Source organism: Thunnus thynnus, chromosome 23, assembly GCF_963924715.1.
Source record: "Thunnus thynnus chromosome 23, fThuThy2.1, whole genome shotgun sequence".
NCBI classification, from domain to species: domain Eukaryota; kingdom Metazoa; phylum Chordata; class Actinopteri; order Scombriformes; family Scombridae; genus Thunnus; species Thunnus thynnus.
This window is the reverse complement of record NC_089539.1, coordinates 17,522,903-17,539,375: the sequence shown is the minus strand read 5'-3', so window position 1 is coordinate 17,539,375 and position 16,473 is coordinate 17,522,903. Positions and strand designations below refer to the sequence as shown.

Genomic DNA, 16,473 nt, shown 5'->3' with positions numbered 1-16,473 from the left:
TCAAGTAGATATCTTTCAACATTACAGTCTTTTTAGTGCCAAAGTGCCTCTTTTTGTTACTATACTTCCACTGCAGTTCAACAGGGAAACATAAAGAGGGAATTCGATACTAAAATTACTGTAAATGTGGCAGATATCCACTTGATATGACTATTTCAGACATGCTGGAGCCTCATATAAGCTTCAGATAAACTTAAATGCATTTTTGCACTAAATGAATGAGTGGACACACTGGATTTTAGCCCCCATCACTTAGCCAGTGTGAACAGGGGGAACCTGGTTGTTGTTTTAAAACAGATTTTAAAAATTGTGAACCTGTCCTTTAATATTTATTTGATGGTTGTGGTCAGTTCCTTGCAGATAAACATTAGCATGCAAAACGTGAAGCTCATAAAATATGAAGAATTGTTATTAATTTTAAATATATATGTATTTATGTATTTATTTATTTATTTATTTATAAAGAAGGATATAGAAGACTGAGCATCATCTGGCGAAATAACAATAAAATGCTGCTTGCATGCTGCAATCCTTCACAAAAACATGTAAACTCAGCTGGAGCCGCAGATGTCAACTACATTACCCATAAGGCCTCTCTACAATAACACAACCACGGGTCATTTTCAGCCAATCAGAGCCAGGCCATGATGTTTTCCTACTGACGTGTCGTATTTTAGGCTATGGTAGAGGAAAAACCAAACACAGCGTTTGGTTTTCATGCACCTTCTTTGTCCAGCAGGTATTAACAACAGGAGGAATTATGTCAGAGCCAAGCAAGCAAGATATTTCTGTCATTTTTAAGCGACTGCGCTCCATTCCTACGAACAAGGTGAGAGTTTCAAACAGCAAAACGGTCTGTTGCTCTTTAAACAAGGAAGTCCGCTGAACTAAATATCTGACACGTCGCACTTTGAGAAACGTCAAGGCTAGCTTTAACTTACGAGCTTGATTTTTTTAAATGATGTGACACGTGTAAAGTTGAAAATATGTGGGTGTAGTTGGCAAGTTTTCCCTTTCTAACTTTGGCAGGATTAAAATAAAACCTGTCTGATAACTGACAGCCTAGCAAGCTAACAAGCTTCATTTTGACAGTTGATGTTAGCCTCGTTTGTTTAGGCTTTTTGGGATAAGTGCACACGTCCTGTGTCATAACTAAAATCGTTTTTGGTGTTACTGAACATCATCTAACAGTTAATTTTACAGTTAAACACAGTTAAACACAACAACAGCTGTTTGAATGTAGCCAGCAGCTCGTATTTCACTGGAAACATGCACTTTAGACCTTCATGGTTACACAGCTGTTGTTATAATCACACAAACATCCTTCACTTAGCTCACTTACACGTCTCTTTATTGATTTAGGACTTATTGGTCTTGAATGAGGAAGGAGATAACCCTAATACGTTTAGCCCTATCTGTTTGTATTGCGAGGTCAAACTTAATTGTATGTGTCCTTTGCTCTTTTTTCCTCTAGGTTTGCTTTGACTGCTCAGCTAAAAACCCCAGCTGGGCTAGCATCACCTATGGTGTATTTCTATGTATAGATTGCTCTGGGACACACAGGTCTCTGGGGGTGCACCTGTCCTTTATCAGGTAAGTGAGAAAGTAAGGGTGTGTGTATATATATATATAGCATCAAATAAGAAGAATAGTAACAAATACATGAGCTGAACAATGTTCTCTGGACAGCAAAATGGATTTTATATCTCCCTCATCAGGGCTGGTCGCTCGTTGACATGCTAGAGCTGACATGTACTTTTCTCTCTAAATGCACTTTAATGCACTGTGCTGCTAAGTGCTTGTTCTTTTTTTGGTTTTGCTTTGTTTTCTTTTGGGGTTTTTTATTTGGGGGGGGTGGGGGGGGGGTTGAATTGAATTCTAAACTCCACTGGCAGAGAGATGTCAGCACTGGAGAAATGTGCTTTGTCTTTGTTATAAGACAGGTTGTCGTATTTTGAACCTCCTGCTGACAAGCTACAGCTCCTCAGCTGAGGGAAGAGTATAATAATTGATTTTAAAATACACACAATCATGGAGTAATTTCTCCACACTTTTAAAAAGATAAAATGTGTCTGTTTTTCTTAATTAGAAAAAACATGATTGCACGCGTTTCTAAGTATCAATAGAATAATCCAGACAAGAGTGAAATGTTAGGGAGTTATGTCTTTTGTAACCTGGACTACATAATCCTAACATTGTTGTGTTAAACAGGTCTACTGAACTGGATTTTAATTGGTCGTGGTTCCAGTTAAGATGTATGCAAGTGGGAGGCAACGCCAGTGCGGTGAGTACCTGATGGGAAACTCTGATATCAACGGATTGTAATACCAACATTGCTTTGCACAAACTTCATTTAACTTAATTCTTCCTGTCTGCTTTCCGGTGTCTGTTTGGCAGATTGGATTTTTCAATCAGCACGGCTGCACAGTTAGTGCTGCAAATGCCAAGTACAACAGCCGAGCCGCTCAGCTGTACAGAGAGAAAATTAAGACTTTAGCCACTCAAGCCACCAGACGCCACGGCACTGAGGTAGGCATGTTGGTTTACTGTCTAAAAATACTTTTCTCCTGCAGGTTGCCTGCTTGTGAAAGACAGCTAGCTGCAACCACAAAACCTCAGAGATAAAATTTAACTTTGGCTTCCTCTTTGCTTGCCACATTTGGCATATATATATATATATATGTAAGTGCAGAGACAGAAAGTTTAACTGCTCTTCCTCTCCACAGTTATGGCTCGACAGTCAGGCTCCTCTCTCACCAACATCACCAGAGGACAAGCAGGTGGATTTCTTCAGTCTGCACTCACAGGTATGAGACTGAGCTTGCTTTGCCTTGATGGGAAATAATCCATAAATATGCTATATTATAGATATTTTCTACAGTGACTGGTGATTGATAAGTTTAACACGTGTGTTCGTGTAACACCCAGGCTCTTCCTGAAGACATGACCAAAATGACTTTTGGCTCCGCCACGTCAGAGAAGTCTTTAAAAGAGGAAGAGAAAAATGGTATCTACTTTTACCGCTGAATAACATGCAGAAAGACTCACTCCAGTTGTATTTATCACATCAAACTTAATATATCTAATCACATATACACTTATATAAATCAGGTAATCTGGAGGAGGGTCCCAGTGTGGAAATGCTGAGTGTTTCTCCAAAAGCAAATCCAGGTTTGCTGTGACTTAGAACAATAATATATTCATTATGTTCGACGTTTTCCTTGTTTTTGTATCTGAACTATAACTAAACTGTTGGTGATGTAACTCTACTGTCTTTAACTCTCTCCAGAGCCTTCTTCTCTTCTCAAGAAGAAGCCAGCTGCTACCAAGAAAACTGTACGTAAAGTAATATTTTTGTAGTTGGACAGAATGTATTATGGCATACATGGGCTGTACATTCAGTATGTGTGTTTTGTAAAATATGTCTTGTGCTTGTAGTTGGCGTCTAAGAAGGGCGGTCTGGGCGCTCAGAAGGTTAGCAATCAGAGTTTCTCAGAGCTGGAGAAGAAAGCTCAAGCTGCCGACAAGCTCAGAGAGAGAGAAGACGGCACTGCTGGTGCCTCCAAGAAAACTGTTCAACCTGAGGAATCCATGTGAGAGCGCTTACTATTATTTAAGTCATCATCATCATCAATCATTTTTTATATTTTTCTGCTCATTTAATGTGTTTTTGTGGTAATCTATTGATTCACTCTGCACCTTCTGCTATAAGGTCAGAGGTCAGGTTTCAGTCTTGTACCTCTCAGCAGAAAAGGGCTTTAAACCTCGTCGAAACACGACCCAGCTGCCACTCTTGGATCACCTGTTTCTGTTAGCTGCTGCACTCTTTAGTCTGTTTTGTCATATTCAGACTCTCCTGCTTCTCTCTTCCTCTCAGCGCTCCATCCTTGCGACTCACATATAAAGACCTGGAGCAGCAGAGGAAAATTGAGGAGCAGAAGTTCAAGGGGTTAGAGGGGAACAAGAAGGAGCAAGCTGAGAGACTGGGCATGGGTCTCGGCATGAGGAGGTAAAACTAACGAGCCCGTTGCCAATTGTGGAAGGTGTTTACATGAGATATACAGTTTCTTTATTCCCGTGTCTTTCTCTCATGATCATATTGTAGCGGAGTGTCTCACTCAGTGACATCGGACATGCACATCATCCAGCAGGAGAGTCCACTGGCGGCCAAGACTAGCAAAGGACGTCGGTTCACTGAGGATGAGGATGATGAGGGGTCCTTTAGCTCCAGGTCAGATGCTGTTGATTGTTCTTATTCAGCTCTAGTGCATTAAAGTACTCTCACAACGATGATTTAATTTTAATCATTATTCTGAACTCCTCCTTTCTTTAGGATCTTGCACCGGTTGGAGGATCAGACCGACACCTCAGATCATTTCTCCTCCCGGTGGGGTGATGGAAGCGATGGAGGAGGTTGGCTGAAGGAGAGCAAGAAACCAGAGCCGGATTTCTTCTTGAGCTCCACTATAACATCACTTGATGACAGGTAGGAGACACTGTGTTATGACTTCTACTCTGTATCACTTTAACAGACTTCTCTTGACTGCTTGATACAGTAAGAATTAAACCTTTTTGTCCTGTTACACTCACTGATGATTTCATCTTTTTCAGTGTCATGTTTTTTAATAATCCAATCAAACTGCAATTTAAAAATGACAAACAAAATTAAGGTTTTGGTTCAAACTTGAGAGGAGTTTTATCTGACGTGTTTAGGTGTTATAATGTGGGATGTTACATATGCTGAATAGATGTCAGGTTTGTTTTTTTGAATGAAAAAAGGAACAGACATAATGAAATGTTTAGACTTCCTCAAGTGAGTGACATTTTCTATGTGATCAATGTCGATGTGGGCTTTCAGACTATATGGTTGTTTAATATATATTAATTATCTGTCATCAGGCCCACATCGAGGAGGAAACCAGAACCAGTCTCAGACACAGGAGAAGCTCGCAAAAAGTTTGGAACTGACGTCAAAGCTATTTCTTCTGACATGTACTTTGGGAAACAAGACAACTCTGAGGTATTCAATCACAACATGCAGCATATTGCATATATATATATATATATATATATATATATATATATATATATATATATATATATATATATATATATATATATATATATATATATATATAATATTGTGCACGATTCAAACAGTTATAACAGTGACTCTGTAGAACCATAAAGCTTTGTTATATCCTCAAACCAGTTTGTAATGAGAAGCCTGAACTGTTGTTGGAGAATTTCTGTGACTTTACTTAACTTGATGGAGTGTTTATACTCTACTTTCTGCACTTCCATTTTTTTTAGTATGAGGCCAAAACACGACTGGAGAGATTTTCTGGGAGCTCCGCTATAAGTTCAGCAGACCTGTTTGAGGATCCAAAGAAACAGGCCGGTAAGGGAATTAGGCTAAAAAAACCCCTCAATATATATGATTTATTTACCATTTTCATTCCTCTTATTATTGATATAAATAAATGTATAATTACCAAAAGGCACAATTTAATAATCTGTCTGTCTGCTTGGCTGTTTTTTTTTTTTTCTGTGTTTTTTGATCACAGCGAGTTCGTACCGTCTGTCCAACGTGCTGCCCAACGCTCCTGACATGTCACAACTCAAACTTGGGGTGCGCTCAGTCGCGGGAAAACTCTCCGTCATGGCCAGCGGCGTCGTTAGCTCAATCCAGGTCGGTCAGAAATACAAACACCTTTTTGAACAAAGATCATAAAACAGGTCTTGCTCGACAAACAAGTTCTCACATTCTTACGTGCATCCGTTTCCTTTTTCCAGGATCACTACAGTTCCTGAGTGACGACGTGTCTCCTCTTGGATTCAGCGTCACTAGTCGTCCTCTTCCTCATGTGGAGATAGAGGATGAAGATATGAGCAAATCTGCTGTATGACGCATCAGAATTTACCCCAAAATAACCCTGTATACATCCATATCTATTTTTTTTATTAGATTATGTATATACAGCAGTTAGTTGTATGAATCAAGATGACCGAAGCACAATATTTTCAGTGGGATTATGTTCCACTGCAGGCGTCTTGAAGGGAGATTTCTGTGTATAGTACAGTCATGGAAAAATATGTAGTTTGCATTATATAACTTTGTTTGCTTTGAGGTCTTTGAGGGTTTAAATATTTAGAAATACTGTAAGTAGCCGTCTGAGAAGGGTTCTGCTTCTTGTGAAGGTGGGATTTGCTTTTTGACTCCTTTAGTCGATGAGGTCAAAACTTGAGCAGCGGAGACAACTGTGCTTTAAGTACTTAATTGGTGAACGCACTATCGCTCATCACGTGCACTCTGTAGTGTTGTCTTCTGCTTTCTTTTTTTTTTTTACCTTGCACATTCCCACCTGTTTGAAAGTGTCCTTTCTGTCCCCAAAGTGCACTTATATTTGCTCCTCCACAGACAGGACCAAAAACTGATAATGAGGCCTTAGGGGACCACAGATCTTTTTATTTTTTCTCAGTTGCGTTTACTATCAGTTACATTAAATAATATTGGCCTCATTAGCACATAAGCTTCTCTTAAGCTCTCTTCTCATAAGCTTATCCTGCAAGCAGTTTTTTTTTTTGTTTTTTTTTGGGACCATATGTCTGTAGCTAAAAATGACAAGATGATATGGAGCGTAAGCAGCTATAAAATACTAAATTTGAAGTAATAGTTCAACATTTTGTAAAATGGGCTTATTTGCTTTTTTGCTGAGAGTTAGATGAGAAGATTGATATCATCTGTCCTTTTCAATTTGTAGCTACAGCTAGCATCCGGTTAGCTTAGCTCTGTGAAAAGACTAGAAACATGAAAACTGCTAGCCTGACTCTGTCGAAAAGCATCAAAGCAGTCTACCAGCACCTCTATAGCTCACTAATTAAGATGTTATATCTTGTTTATTTAATTTGTACAAAAGCAGAAGTGTAAAAAATGACCCATTGTGCCAGAAGATTTCTTAGCAGGGAGTAGTGAGTGGCAACCCTACGGGGGCGACAAGACCTCAAGAAGTGACTGCAACTGGCCAAGAGATACACTTTTTAAAAAAAAAAATATATATATATATATATATATATATATATATATATATATATATATATATATATATATATATATATATATATATATATATATATATATATATATATATATATATATATATATGGATTAAACAATTAAGTATAACTTGTTAATTAGTGATCTTTATAGGTGCTGGTTGACAGGTTTTGATACCTTTGGACAGAGCCAGCAGAGCTAGCTGTTTCCCCTTGTTTCTGGTCTTTATGCTAAGCTAAGCTAACCAGCTTTTGGCCTCATATTTATCAGATAGATATGAGAGTGGTATCAATCAAAGTCTCTGCAAGAAAGCGAATAAGTCCATCTCCCTAAATGTCTGTCTACTCCTTAAAAAGTGAAAAGACAACAAACCATTAAGCAATCGACTTGTTATGAATACTCATAGCACTAGAATGACCCTGCTTGATGAACAGTAGGTCAGTTGCACTATGTCTTAATTTTTTTTTTTCCTTAATCCTGTTGCTTGGAATTAGATACTTTAAAGTTTATGGGCGATATTATTGCCTCACATAGATTTATTGAATTTGAAGGAGTGCCTTTGATGATGTTTTGGTTTTAATTTTTTTGTTGAAATTTGTGTTTAGCTATCTGCAGTGAATTAGGTATATTATTTAATGGCACTAACAGATTCTTGAAGGTTCGGGTTTCCTGATGCGGTGTAGCCTCTTTGTAGCTTTCAGGTCCCACTGTTCAGTAACATGTCCACTTAAAATATGAATGTAAACAATCTCTTTCAGGCCTAGTTGAAGTAAATTTTGTTGTTGTTGCTGTAACGTACTGCCAAGGTCCAGGTCCATATCTTTTAATTCCGTCAAATATACACGTTACAGATGCAGTGTTGGGACACAAATAGTACTGCAGGTGGTGCTAAACTATGATTTAGACATTTAAAAGCAATAGGAAAGTAGCTTGATATCTGCCCATGGCTTTCATATGGAATAACTACAGCTTGTGCTTCAGCATTTAGGTAAGTTGCTACTTAGATATCTAATCATGCACCGTGAAGGAACTAGTGTTTATTAATGCCAAGATCTTGTACAGGAAGATTACATTACTGAGCAATTTCTGTACTGTTTATGCTTCTCAGGAGTTTGATTTGTTAAATATGAAACACTAAAAACTAGGCAAAGTGGACGTCGTAAATCATTTAATGACCAAATATTTGTTTACTCCATCACTATATGCCTTAGTCCAAAGATCTCTGAATCACACGCCTTAATATTGCAATATTGTGGAGTCATCTAGTTACCTTTTTGCACATAATTTGTTAGACGTTGCACGTGGCAGCTTCTGCTTGAATGTACTGTACTGCAATTGAATCTTTGCCTCTTATTTTGATGATGCCTTGTTGATCTTTGTAAGATTGTTTGTGTCTTCTGCTGTTGGTATGTTTAAATATTGTTAAGTGTTGCATAAAAGAATAGCAGCCTGTGTAATTTGCATGGCTCCTTGTAGTTATTAGGACACGCTAACACATACCATTACAGCTGCTGGGACCCAAACATAAAAACTGTAACGTAGGTTATAAACTGCTACATGAAACGTTTGCTGTATAGGGCTTTGGAGTACCATTTATAGAAAGCTACTGATAATCAAATTTTGACAATTTTTGACACTCAAAATGTAAGTAAGATTTTGGAAAACATGCCAAATAAATGGCTTGTGCCTAAACACCTCTGTCTGTTAATTATTTGTCTACAATATCAAGCCTCCACTGCACAGAAATGTTTTCTATTTCTTCTGTAAATATAAGTAACCCAAAGATAAATTGTTCTTGTAGATAGGGCTGTAACTAGACATTATTTTTGGTTGTTAAGTTTACAAAATGTCAGAAAATAATGCAAATGTCTATCACAGTCTCCCAGAGTCCAATTAGACATCTTCAAATGTCTAGTCACAACAGAAAAAGCAGCAATCACAGTGGAAAAGATGGAACCAGAAAAAAAGTTTGACATATTTTCTTTGATAAATGAGTAAATAATAATCAATATTGTTTCCCAGTAATTTTCTATCAATCTATTAATTGCATCAGCTCCACTTGCAGACACCATTAATTCAGTTATGGTGGCCAAACTCGGCAAAATGCTGGCATCGCCTACGTGGCTGGCTGACGCGTTTAGGGAGCTTCATGTGCTGTCGGTAATATGAGTCTCACAATCGTAGCTCAACTGAACTAACTCTAACCCTAACTGAACGTTTCAACAAATCGATAATTATGATTGAAAGCTATAACTTTACTTAAAACCAGTGTATCGCTTCAGCTTGCGACAAAGCTGCCACACAAAACGACTATATTTGTCACAAGGCCCAACTAAAGCACTCCCACCGTTAGCTGTGTATACGTATTTACGAGCTTGCGAGGAGCACCTGAAGGCCGCATTTTTCCTAGGAAGAAGGGAAAGGATTAAACATTGTTTATAGCTGTAACATTACGCAAAAACCCAGCTGTGGACCATTTTGTGACTTCATCATTCTACATTATGCACTTATCAGGGAGACAAATGTCTTATTTTAGTCTGCAACGTAACGAATAATAGATTGGTGGTCTTTTTTCTGGTAGGCCTGTTGAATTCCTTTAAAGTTAACAGTGTGTCAGTGTGCAAAGATGCCGAGTGAAGTAAAGCAGAGAAAGAAGGCAAAGCAGAGTGATGAGCTGTCCGAAACGTCGCCTGCGAATACCAAAGATGAAAAAGCGAAGACAGAAGTTGGAAACAACGCAGCAGCAAATAAAACTTCTTCGAGTTTGGACGTGAAAAGCATAATGTGCTTGTTGTCGTTTGCAGCATGCGGGGCACTGAGCTGGTAAGTCAGAAAACAGTCAAGATATTTCTGTTAGAAGGAGCTTTTTCCGCTGTTTCCTCTCTCATTTAAGTGTTTCTGTCTTGGTTTTCAGGGTGGTGCTTCAACAGAATGAGAGGTTCTCCGAAATTGAAGAAAAGTACCATTTTTTACAGGGAAAGACTTCGAGTCTGTTCGACATGGAGGAAGAAGTTCTTAAAGTTTCTAAAAAGGTACGTTTGAGTTGAACAGGACTGTGTTTAGGAGTGGACGTTTAAAGGGCCAGTTCACCCAAATTACAACAAAACATACTTCTCAATACCTCGATATCAATATTGTGACAATATTGTAAGGATGACTACAAAATATTTACACAATGAGATTTTTGATAAATAATCTGGTAAATTACATCATTTTATTGTAATGCAGCCCGTAAAACCAGGAAAAGACAACACATGCTATATGACAATATTCAAAACCTATGACGATATCTAGTCTCATATCATGATATCGATATCTGACCATGCAGACGGTTTTAGTTTAATTTGCTGAGGTCAAGATTTCTTCACCTCTACACCAATACAGTGGAGGAAACTGTTCACAGTCCCCACTTTGAACAGTTACAAGTGGAACTATTTTCTACCAAAGAAATAGTCCCTTACAAAAACTGTTGACAGCGTTTCGTATGTGTTATCCAGAGTAACATGGAAACATAATGTTGCTTCTAGTTTTTTAAAAATGTAAGTTTTCAGTGCTTTGTGCACCACAGATGAAAGGTAATAGAAATCTTAGAGACAGATATCTCAAAATCTGGACAAATAAAACAAAAACATGTATCTTCATGGTTAGAGGAGTTGAGAATATGAGACTTATTTTTTTTAATTTTAGTGAAATGACCCTTTGCGTGAAAACATAATGGTTTTTCTGTTTGTTTTCGCTGTTAGGGTCAAAAGTAGATTTAAAAGTAGATTGTGATTTGGACAGACAGTTTTAATTTGGTTTAGTGAGAAGGGAAATGAGTGCAGAGGCTCCTTAAATCACTGGTTCCCAACCTGGGGGTTGGGACCCCTCAGGAGGGGTCACAAGAGAAATCTAAGGGGTCATGAGATGTTGAGACAAGAAAGAAGAAAACAACATACTTCATTTTTGCTATACAAAATTTATTTTATTTATCTGATATTTCTCTTATCTTTGCTTTGCGTTCCTATTCAGCTCCATAATAAATATCTGAATGGAAAAGAGAAAAATCACTTCTAACAGCTCATAAACATAATCAACCTGTAATGTTGGGGTTCACAAGTTAACATTTCTTTATTTTAAGGGATCACAAGTTAAAAAAAAAAAAGTGAGCTACTGCCTTAAATTATATCAAAACCCTCTGCATGTTGAGATTTTGTTTGTGTTCATTGAAAATTTAAGAAAAACTACTTTTAGCTGAGCACAAATTGTCTTTCTTGCATCCTGCTTACTAGTCTGAGCACATTTGTGTGAGCTTTTGAGAAATTCCTTCTTTTTTTTTTTTTTACTTACGTTGTGTACTGTGCACTTGTGTATCCTACTGTATGTACTGTAGTATTCTGTCTGACAGTAGTATTGTAGTATCTGTATTATCATGAATACTGAGGACCGTAGAGCTCCCACAGAAACAGCCCTCCTGTTTTGTGTTGCGGCTGCAGCTTGCCGCCTCTCAGGACGACCTCCAAGAGGCGCTCTCCACCGTCACCTTGGCAACAAGACTCCAACAGGACATCTCCACCCTCCATGCTGTTATCATGGCGATGCAGGCCGACGAGAACTCCGCCTCCCGCAACCTGCAGATGGTCAACACTCACTTCCTCAACGTGACCGAGACATGGCAGGAGCACCTGGCCGCCGTCACCTCTGACCTGACTGCCCTCAAGGCCGAGTCACGGGAAGCTCACAGCGGAGCCACAGAGCGGGTGAACGAGGCCGAACGGAGGGCCCGGCAGCTGGCAAAGAAGTTGGAGGAGCTTGAGGACAGCACAAAGAGGAACGCCCGCGCTATGGATCGGACAGAGGAAGACGACACCAAGCGAGCCCAGGAACATCTGGACTGGAACACCAAGCAGATCCACAAGCTGGAGGAGCAGCTCAGCAGCTTGTCCCGCAGGGAGGCCGAGCTCAGCTCTCAGCTCCAGGAGCACATTCCCCGGGCGCAGGAGTGTGAGGAGCACCTGCCGCAGGTAGAGGAGGCGGTTCGCTCCATCCTGAGGCTGGGTGGAGACCTGAGCGGGGCGGAGAAACGTCTGGAGGAGGTGACGTTACAGGTGTTTGGGACTGAGGACAGCATGCTGAAAGCGCTCAATGAAATCCTGGAGATCAGACAGGAGCTGGACACCCTGCAGGCCCAAAACAGCATCCTCAAGATGAAGAATGAGTTGTCCGTGGTTAAAGAGGCGGTCCGTGAACTCACCATGGTGTTGAGGGAAAATAGGGTTGAAAAGGAGTCTGATAATCTGGAGGAAGAAGAATGGAAAGATGATGAGGAGTGGGAAGAAGATGACCAGGACGATCTAGCTCTTCTTGATGACGTCACTGAATGATGCAGCTAGAAAAAAGGAGCTTCACTGTCTTACTGTTTGCTCTAGACGGCGATTTAAGTTCAGTATTAACGTTTTATAAAATGTGTACCTCACTTTAATGTCAGACAAATGTGACAATCATTGCATAACTGTTCACTGATTTCAACACAAACTCAAGGATACGTGCTCTGTGTTATAATTGCAATCAACAATATGTTTGATTTGTTTAATGCGGAGTGACACATTTAGCTTTCACTTGTAATATTATGAAATATGCCGGATCACTCTCAAGCCAGCCATTTGCACTGATACAGCATCTATACCACTCTTATATCAATATAAGTGTTACCTTGATGATGCTGATAGAGGAATAGCTTTTATAAATAAATATCATTAGTCATATATATATATATATATAACGTTGTATTTCAGCAGTTCCTAAAAATGTTAAAAACATGAAATGTAGCAACCACTTAGTAAATAGTCTCATCATAATATTGTGGTACAAGACGCCTATTTTTCTCAGATTTCTATTTGTTTCTCACTACTTGATGGTAAAACAGGGTGACGGGCACCAAAATTGTCCAATCAATGAGTTACCTGTCAGTCAACATCACTTCATGTTTACTCCTCTTGGTTGTTTTGTACGGACCAGAACTTAAAGGCAATAGGGTTTTGTTTTTTAATGATCTGGACCTGATGAGCTGAACTATTTTGTGTGTTTTTATGTCATCTGACATCGGGCATTTTGATTTCATCTATTGAAAGCATTATGATTGTATGATGTCATCACTGAGCTTATTTAATAAAATCACCTTTTTTAGTGTGAACGTCTTATTTGTACATATTTATTTGATTCTCATGTTTAAAGCTCCATCCGTTTCTGTGTTGTTCATAGAGAAGTGAACCCTGAGATTATGAATTTTAATGTGTCACTGCTGATTACGCCTCCTGCATAAACCCACACATACTGTAGTTGTTGCACTTTTCACTCAATGTATTGTATGTGCTGTTGCAGTGTGAGAGCGTGCAGCTGATGCTGGAGGGTCTGGGGGGTCAGCGGGGGAATCTGCAGCCTCAGCTGGAAGGTTTGGAGCAGGATGTCGGCCGGCTGAAGGAGTGGGCTTCTGGGTTAGCTGAGAAAAAGGCTCAGCTCCAGACCAGCCTGAACACACTGACAGACGCTGTGGCGCAGATTGAAGAACGCACCTCCGCCATCACAAAGGACTTTGCCAGCAAGGTATGTGAGCTTCTTTGCTTCTTCTTGTGAGGAAGAGGAGATGAGACAATGGGGGAAAAAATAGTGCCGCATATGATTTCAGATTCCAGATGTAGGCAACCAAATTAAACTATAGGCACAAAACTTCAGAAGTTGAGAAGAATTAAAGTGTAAAGCTGCACAAGAGAACATGAACTTCTTGGATTCTCTGAACTAAATTCTTCTTCAGGAGAACATCTGAATTTAATCAGCACAAATAAGGGGCTAATTTAGCTCAGGTGAAACACTTTTTTGTTATTTTTTTTTTTACAATAGAAACTTTTTCCTGGTGCTGTTTGGTTTCTCAGCTTCTGTTCTCCTGTGTTGACCCTCCAGGTGGCGTCAGTGAGGACAGACGTTCGCAGGATGGACGGCCTGCACTCTGAGCTGGAGACTCTGCTCACTCAGTTGGGGGAGCTGGAAGATAAGACGGCTCAGGTTGAGCACAACATGGTCAAACGCATCGGCGATGTGTTGGCCAACAGCATCGACCGGGTCTCAAATCTCCGCGCTTCATCTGAACGCAACACTCAAGCCATAGAGCAGCTCCGCCGCCGCATCCCTGAGCTCACCGCTGCTGACAAGCTGATCTCTGAACGACTGATGGAGCTAGAGAGCGGCAGAGCTCGCCTGATAAAGACAGTGACCTTTGCCAGTGACCTGAAACCAAAGGTGGCCGCTATTAAGAGAGACTTCCAGGCGTTTGAGCCTCAGCTGTCAGATCTGATTTTTCGGATAGGAAGACTAGCAGAGGATCTCACCCAAAGAGAGCAAGAGATTGCTGAGCTTAGACAGACACTGGCTAACCTCACAGCAGTGGAGGGAGATTTAAGTGTTACTAGTAAACAGGTCAGTGAAATAGCTGATCTATCTGATATCGGAGAAATAAACCAACCAACATGAGCATCAACCTCAGACAAGTGGAGACTGACTGTTTGCTTTTTTTTTGGCTTTTGCTCAGCTGTCAAACTACTGTGTGAAGGTTTACTGAAATAAACCTTTTTTGTACAAATTTGATGAATATGAAACTTTGTTGAACAAACTCTGACTGTCTGAACAACCTTGAAGCACAGTAAGAAGTGTAAATGTGAACAATCCCGCAGCTAGCCTGTCAACATTTCTAAAAGTTTTAACATGTTTTTTAATATTGAATGTGGCAAAACAAGGTGAGGATGAAGATTATTTCCATCCTGGGCTCCTCATTTTCTTGGGTTTTTCATGTTTTGTGGTGAAATTGTCATTCAGAGTCTCTGAAAATGGGGTGAGAATTAATTATTTTGGTCTTAATGTGGACAAAAATGAAGAAGCCCCTTGGATAAGAGGTGAAACGTCTTCAAGTATCTACAACCAAGAAGTCCAGTCGCCTTCAATTAAACCCTCCTTGGATAAACATGACCTGGATGACTGAGAATCTTCACAGACATTGAATCTGGTCAAGTATTTAGTATTGGCAATAAATACTGGCTTAAGTTGCCAAAACTCCAGCAACACTTGTAGTATAAAGAACAACTGTATCATGAAACCAAAACTTTTTTCATCAGGGTTTCAGTCACAATCTTTACATGTTAATTTCGCAATAAATTTGCTCTTTATTTCTACAAGAAATGCTGGTGTTTTTACCCCTAAATCCAGTATTTCGTGAGACTATTTCTCATCTACATGCACCTTGGAAGTAGGTGAAGTTGTACCAAAAGTCCCTACAAAAAAGTTGCATTTAAAAACTACAGATTGTGGTATGAATGTTAAGAATCTCAGTCATTCAAGACTTCAAACTCCCCACTGCAAGTCCTTATTTTCTCTTCCTCAAATATCAAAGCTGAGATTTATAAATTCAGGTTATTTTTTAACCACATCATACATTTCAAGGTTTATATGGTGCACCCTGGACGAAAGCTCCTCCCCTTTACCATTTCTGTTTCACAAGACAGTTTGCTAACCAAACTATGTGTTATTTCCTTGCCTCCGCTGGGCAATTAAGGAGTTACTGAATGTCCAAATGCCTTCTAGCAAAAAAGATAACTTTTAAGTGTTCCGGTGAAGTAGCTGCAGAACTGCAGGAAAGAGATAATGACCAGTTATCTGCTACTGCTTCTTGCAGATGAAAGAACTGGGCACACAGGAGTGACTCCACAGTAACTAAGGCTTCTTGTCACACATTACAAATAATATGTTTTAATAGGATTCCTTCAGTGTTCATCGTTCAGGATGTTTTTACTGGGAACCGAATCATCCACAGCCTTAGTTACTTTAAAACCAGTAAAAACACTGAATAAAGCAGTTTCACATAAATAAAAAAAAACAGTTACAAGGTAAGGCAATGTTTTAATGTTCAATATTTGCATTACTTTTGTTTTGTTCTTTTAAAAAGTTGTTGTGCCCCGCAACCACAGAGACCTGATTCTTCAGAGCAGGTGTGACAAGTTTAGGTGATTGAGATATTGCTCTGGTAACTCTTTAACTTTGAAACAGACTCTTGCCAGGAAAATCCCAGTTTTATCAACATCAACAAAAGCATCCTCAAATTCAAAAGCCTCACTTGTGTTCCTTGGCTTTTTCTTTATGTAATAGCTTTACATTTAGAGTTCTCTTAAAAGTAATGTCCATGTCTCCTTTAGTTCAAGTTTTCATTCCTACCTTTGTTAAATAACTTTGTAAGTACTGTTTTGAAAAGAAGGGTATAAATTCATTGTACTCAATTAAAGGAAAAAGTTATAAATGACTGTGGCAACATAACAAGTGTAGATGCTTCCATGCATGGAGCAAAGAGTGAGTATGAATCATGTGACGGGGGGCTTCACAGCAACCACATGCCAACC

The 16,473-nt window shown here is 39.3% G+C and overlaps 2 protein-coding genes across 4 annotated transcripts; both read left to right on the top strand.

Annotated features, from left to right (window-relative positions):
* The first annotated feature begins 638 nt into the window (after positions 1 to 638).
* arfgap3 (ADP-ribosylation factor GTPase activating protein 3) lies at positions 639 to 6,622 on the top strand. Of its 2 annotated transcripts, XM_067581736.1 has the most exons (16): positions 639 to 829; positions 1,475 to 1,593; positions 2,212 to 2,284; positions 2,398 to 2,529; positions 2,727 to 2,807; positions 2,929 to 3,007; positions 3,112 to 3,171; positions 3,290 to 3,336; positions 3,439 to 3,593; positions 3,878 to 4,009; positions 4,106 to 4,231; positions 4,334 to 4,486; positions 4,900 to 5,020; positions 5,314 to 5,401; positions 5,568 to 5,692; positions 5,797 to 6,622. In XM_067581736.1, exons 1-16 carry the CDS (start codon positions 761 to 763, stop codon positions 5,812 to 5,814), a joined length of 1,578 nt encoding a protein of 525 aa, XP_067437837.1. In that variant the 5' UTR covers positions 639 to 760; the 3' UTR covers positions 5,815 to 6,622. The 2 variants fall into 2 exon arrangements, with proteins under 2 accessions (XP_067437837.1, XP_067437838.1); XM_067581737.1 differs by lacking the exon at positions 3,112 to 3,171.
* A 2,811-nt stretch (positions 6,623 to 9,433) lies between these two features.
* On the top strand, positions 9,434 to 14,674 carry ikbip (IKBKB interacting protein). 2 transcript variants are annotated; one of them, XM_067581474.1, is made up of 4 exons: positions 9,434 to 9,880; positions 9,972 to 10,089; positions 13,418 to 13,639; positions 13,994 to 14,674. In XM_067581474.1, the coding sequence occupies exons 1-4, from the start codon at positions 9,684 to 9,686 to the stop codon at positions 14,558 to 14,560; spliced, it is 1,104 nt and encodes a 367-aa protein (XP_067437575.1). In that variant the 5' UTR covers positions 9,434 to 9,683; the 3' UTR covers positions 14,561 to 14,674. The 2 variants fall into 2 exon arrangements, with proteins under 2 accessions (XP_067437575.1, XP_067437574.1); XM_067581473.1 differs by lacking the exons at positions 13,418 to 13,639; positions 13,994 to 14,674 and adding an exon at positions 11,533 to 13,225.
* The last annotated feature ends 1,799 nt before the right edge of the window (positions 14,675 to 16,473 follow it).

What these genes read in the sequence shown, in the direction of transcription:
- arfgap3 (XM_067581736.1), top strand. Translation starts at nt 761, where the DNA reads ATGTCAGAGCCAAGCAAGCAAGATATTTCTGTCATTTTTAAGCGACTG. An exon ending in CCAGACGCCACGGCACTGAG is followed by an intron (nt 2,530 to 2,726) that starts GTAGGCATGTTG and finishes TCCTCTCCACAG; the next exon opens with TTATGGCTCGACAGTCAGGC. An exon ending in ATAACATCACTTGATGACAG is followed by an intron (nt 4,487 to 4,899) that starts GTAGGAGACACT and finishes ATCTGTCATCAG; the next exon opens with GCCCACATCGAGGAGGAAAC.
- ikbip (XM_067581473.1), top strand. Translation starts at nt 9,684, where the DNA reads ATGCCGAGTGAAGTAAAGCAGAGAAAGAAGGCAAAGCAGAGTGATGAG. An exon ending in GCATGCGGGGCACTGAGCTG is followed by an intron (nt 9,881 to 9,971) that starts GTAAGTCAGAAA and finishes CTTGGTTTTCAG; the next exon opens with GGTGGTGCTTCAACAGAATG. An exon ending in TTCTTAAAGTTTCTAAAAAG is followed by an intron (nt 10,090 to 11,532) that starts GTACGTTTGAGT and finishes TTGCGGCTGCAG; the next exon opens with CTTGCCGCCTCTCAGGACGA.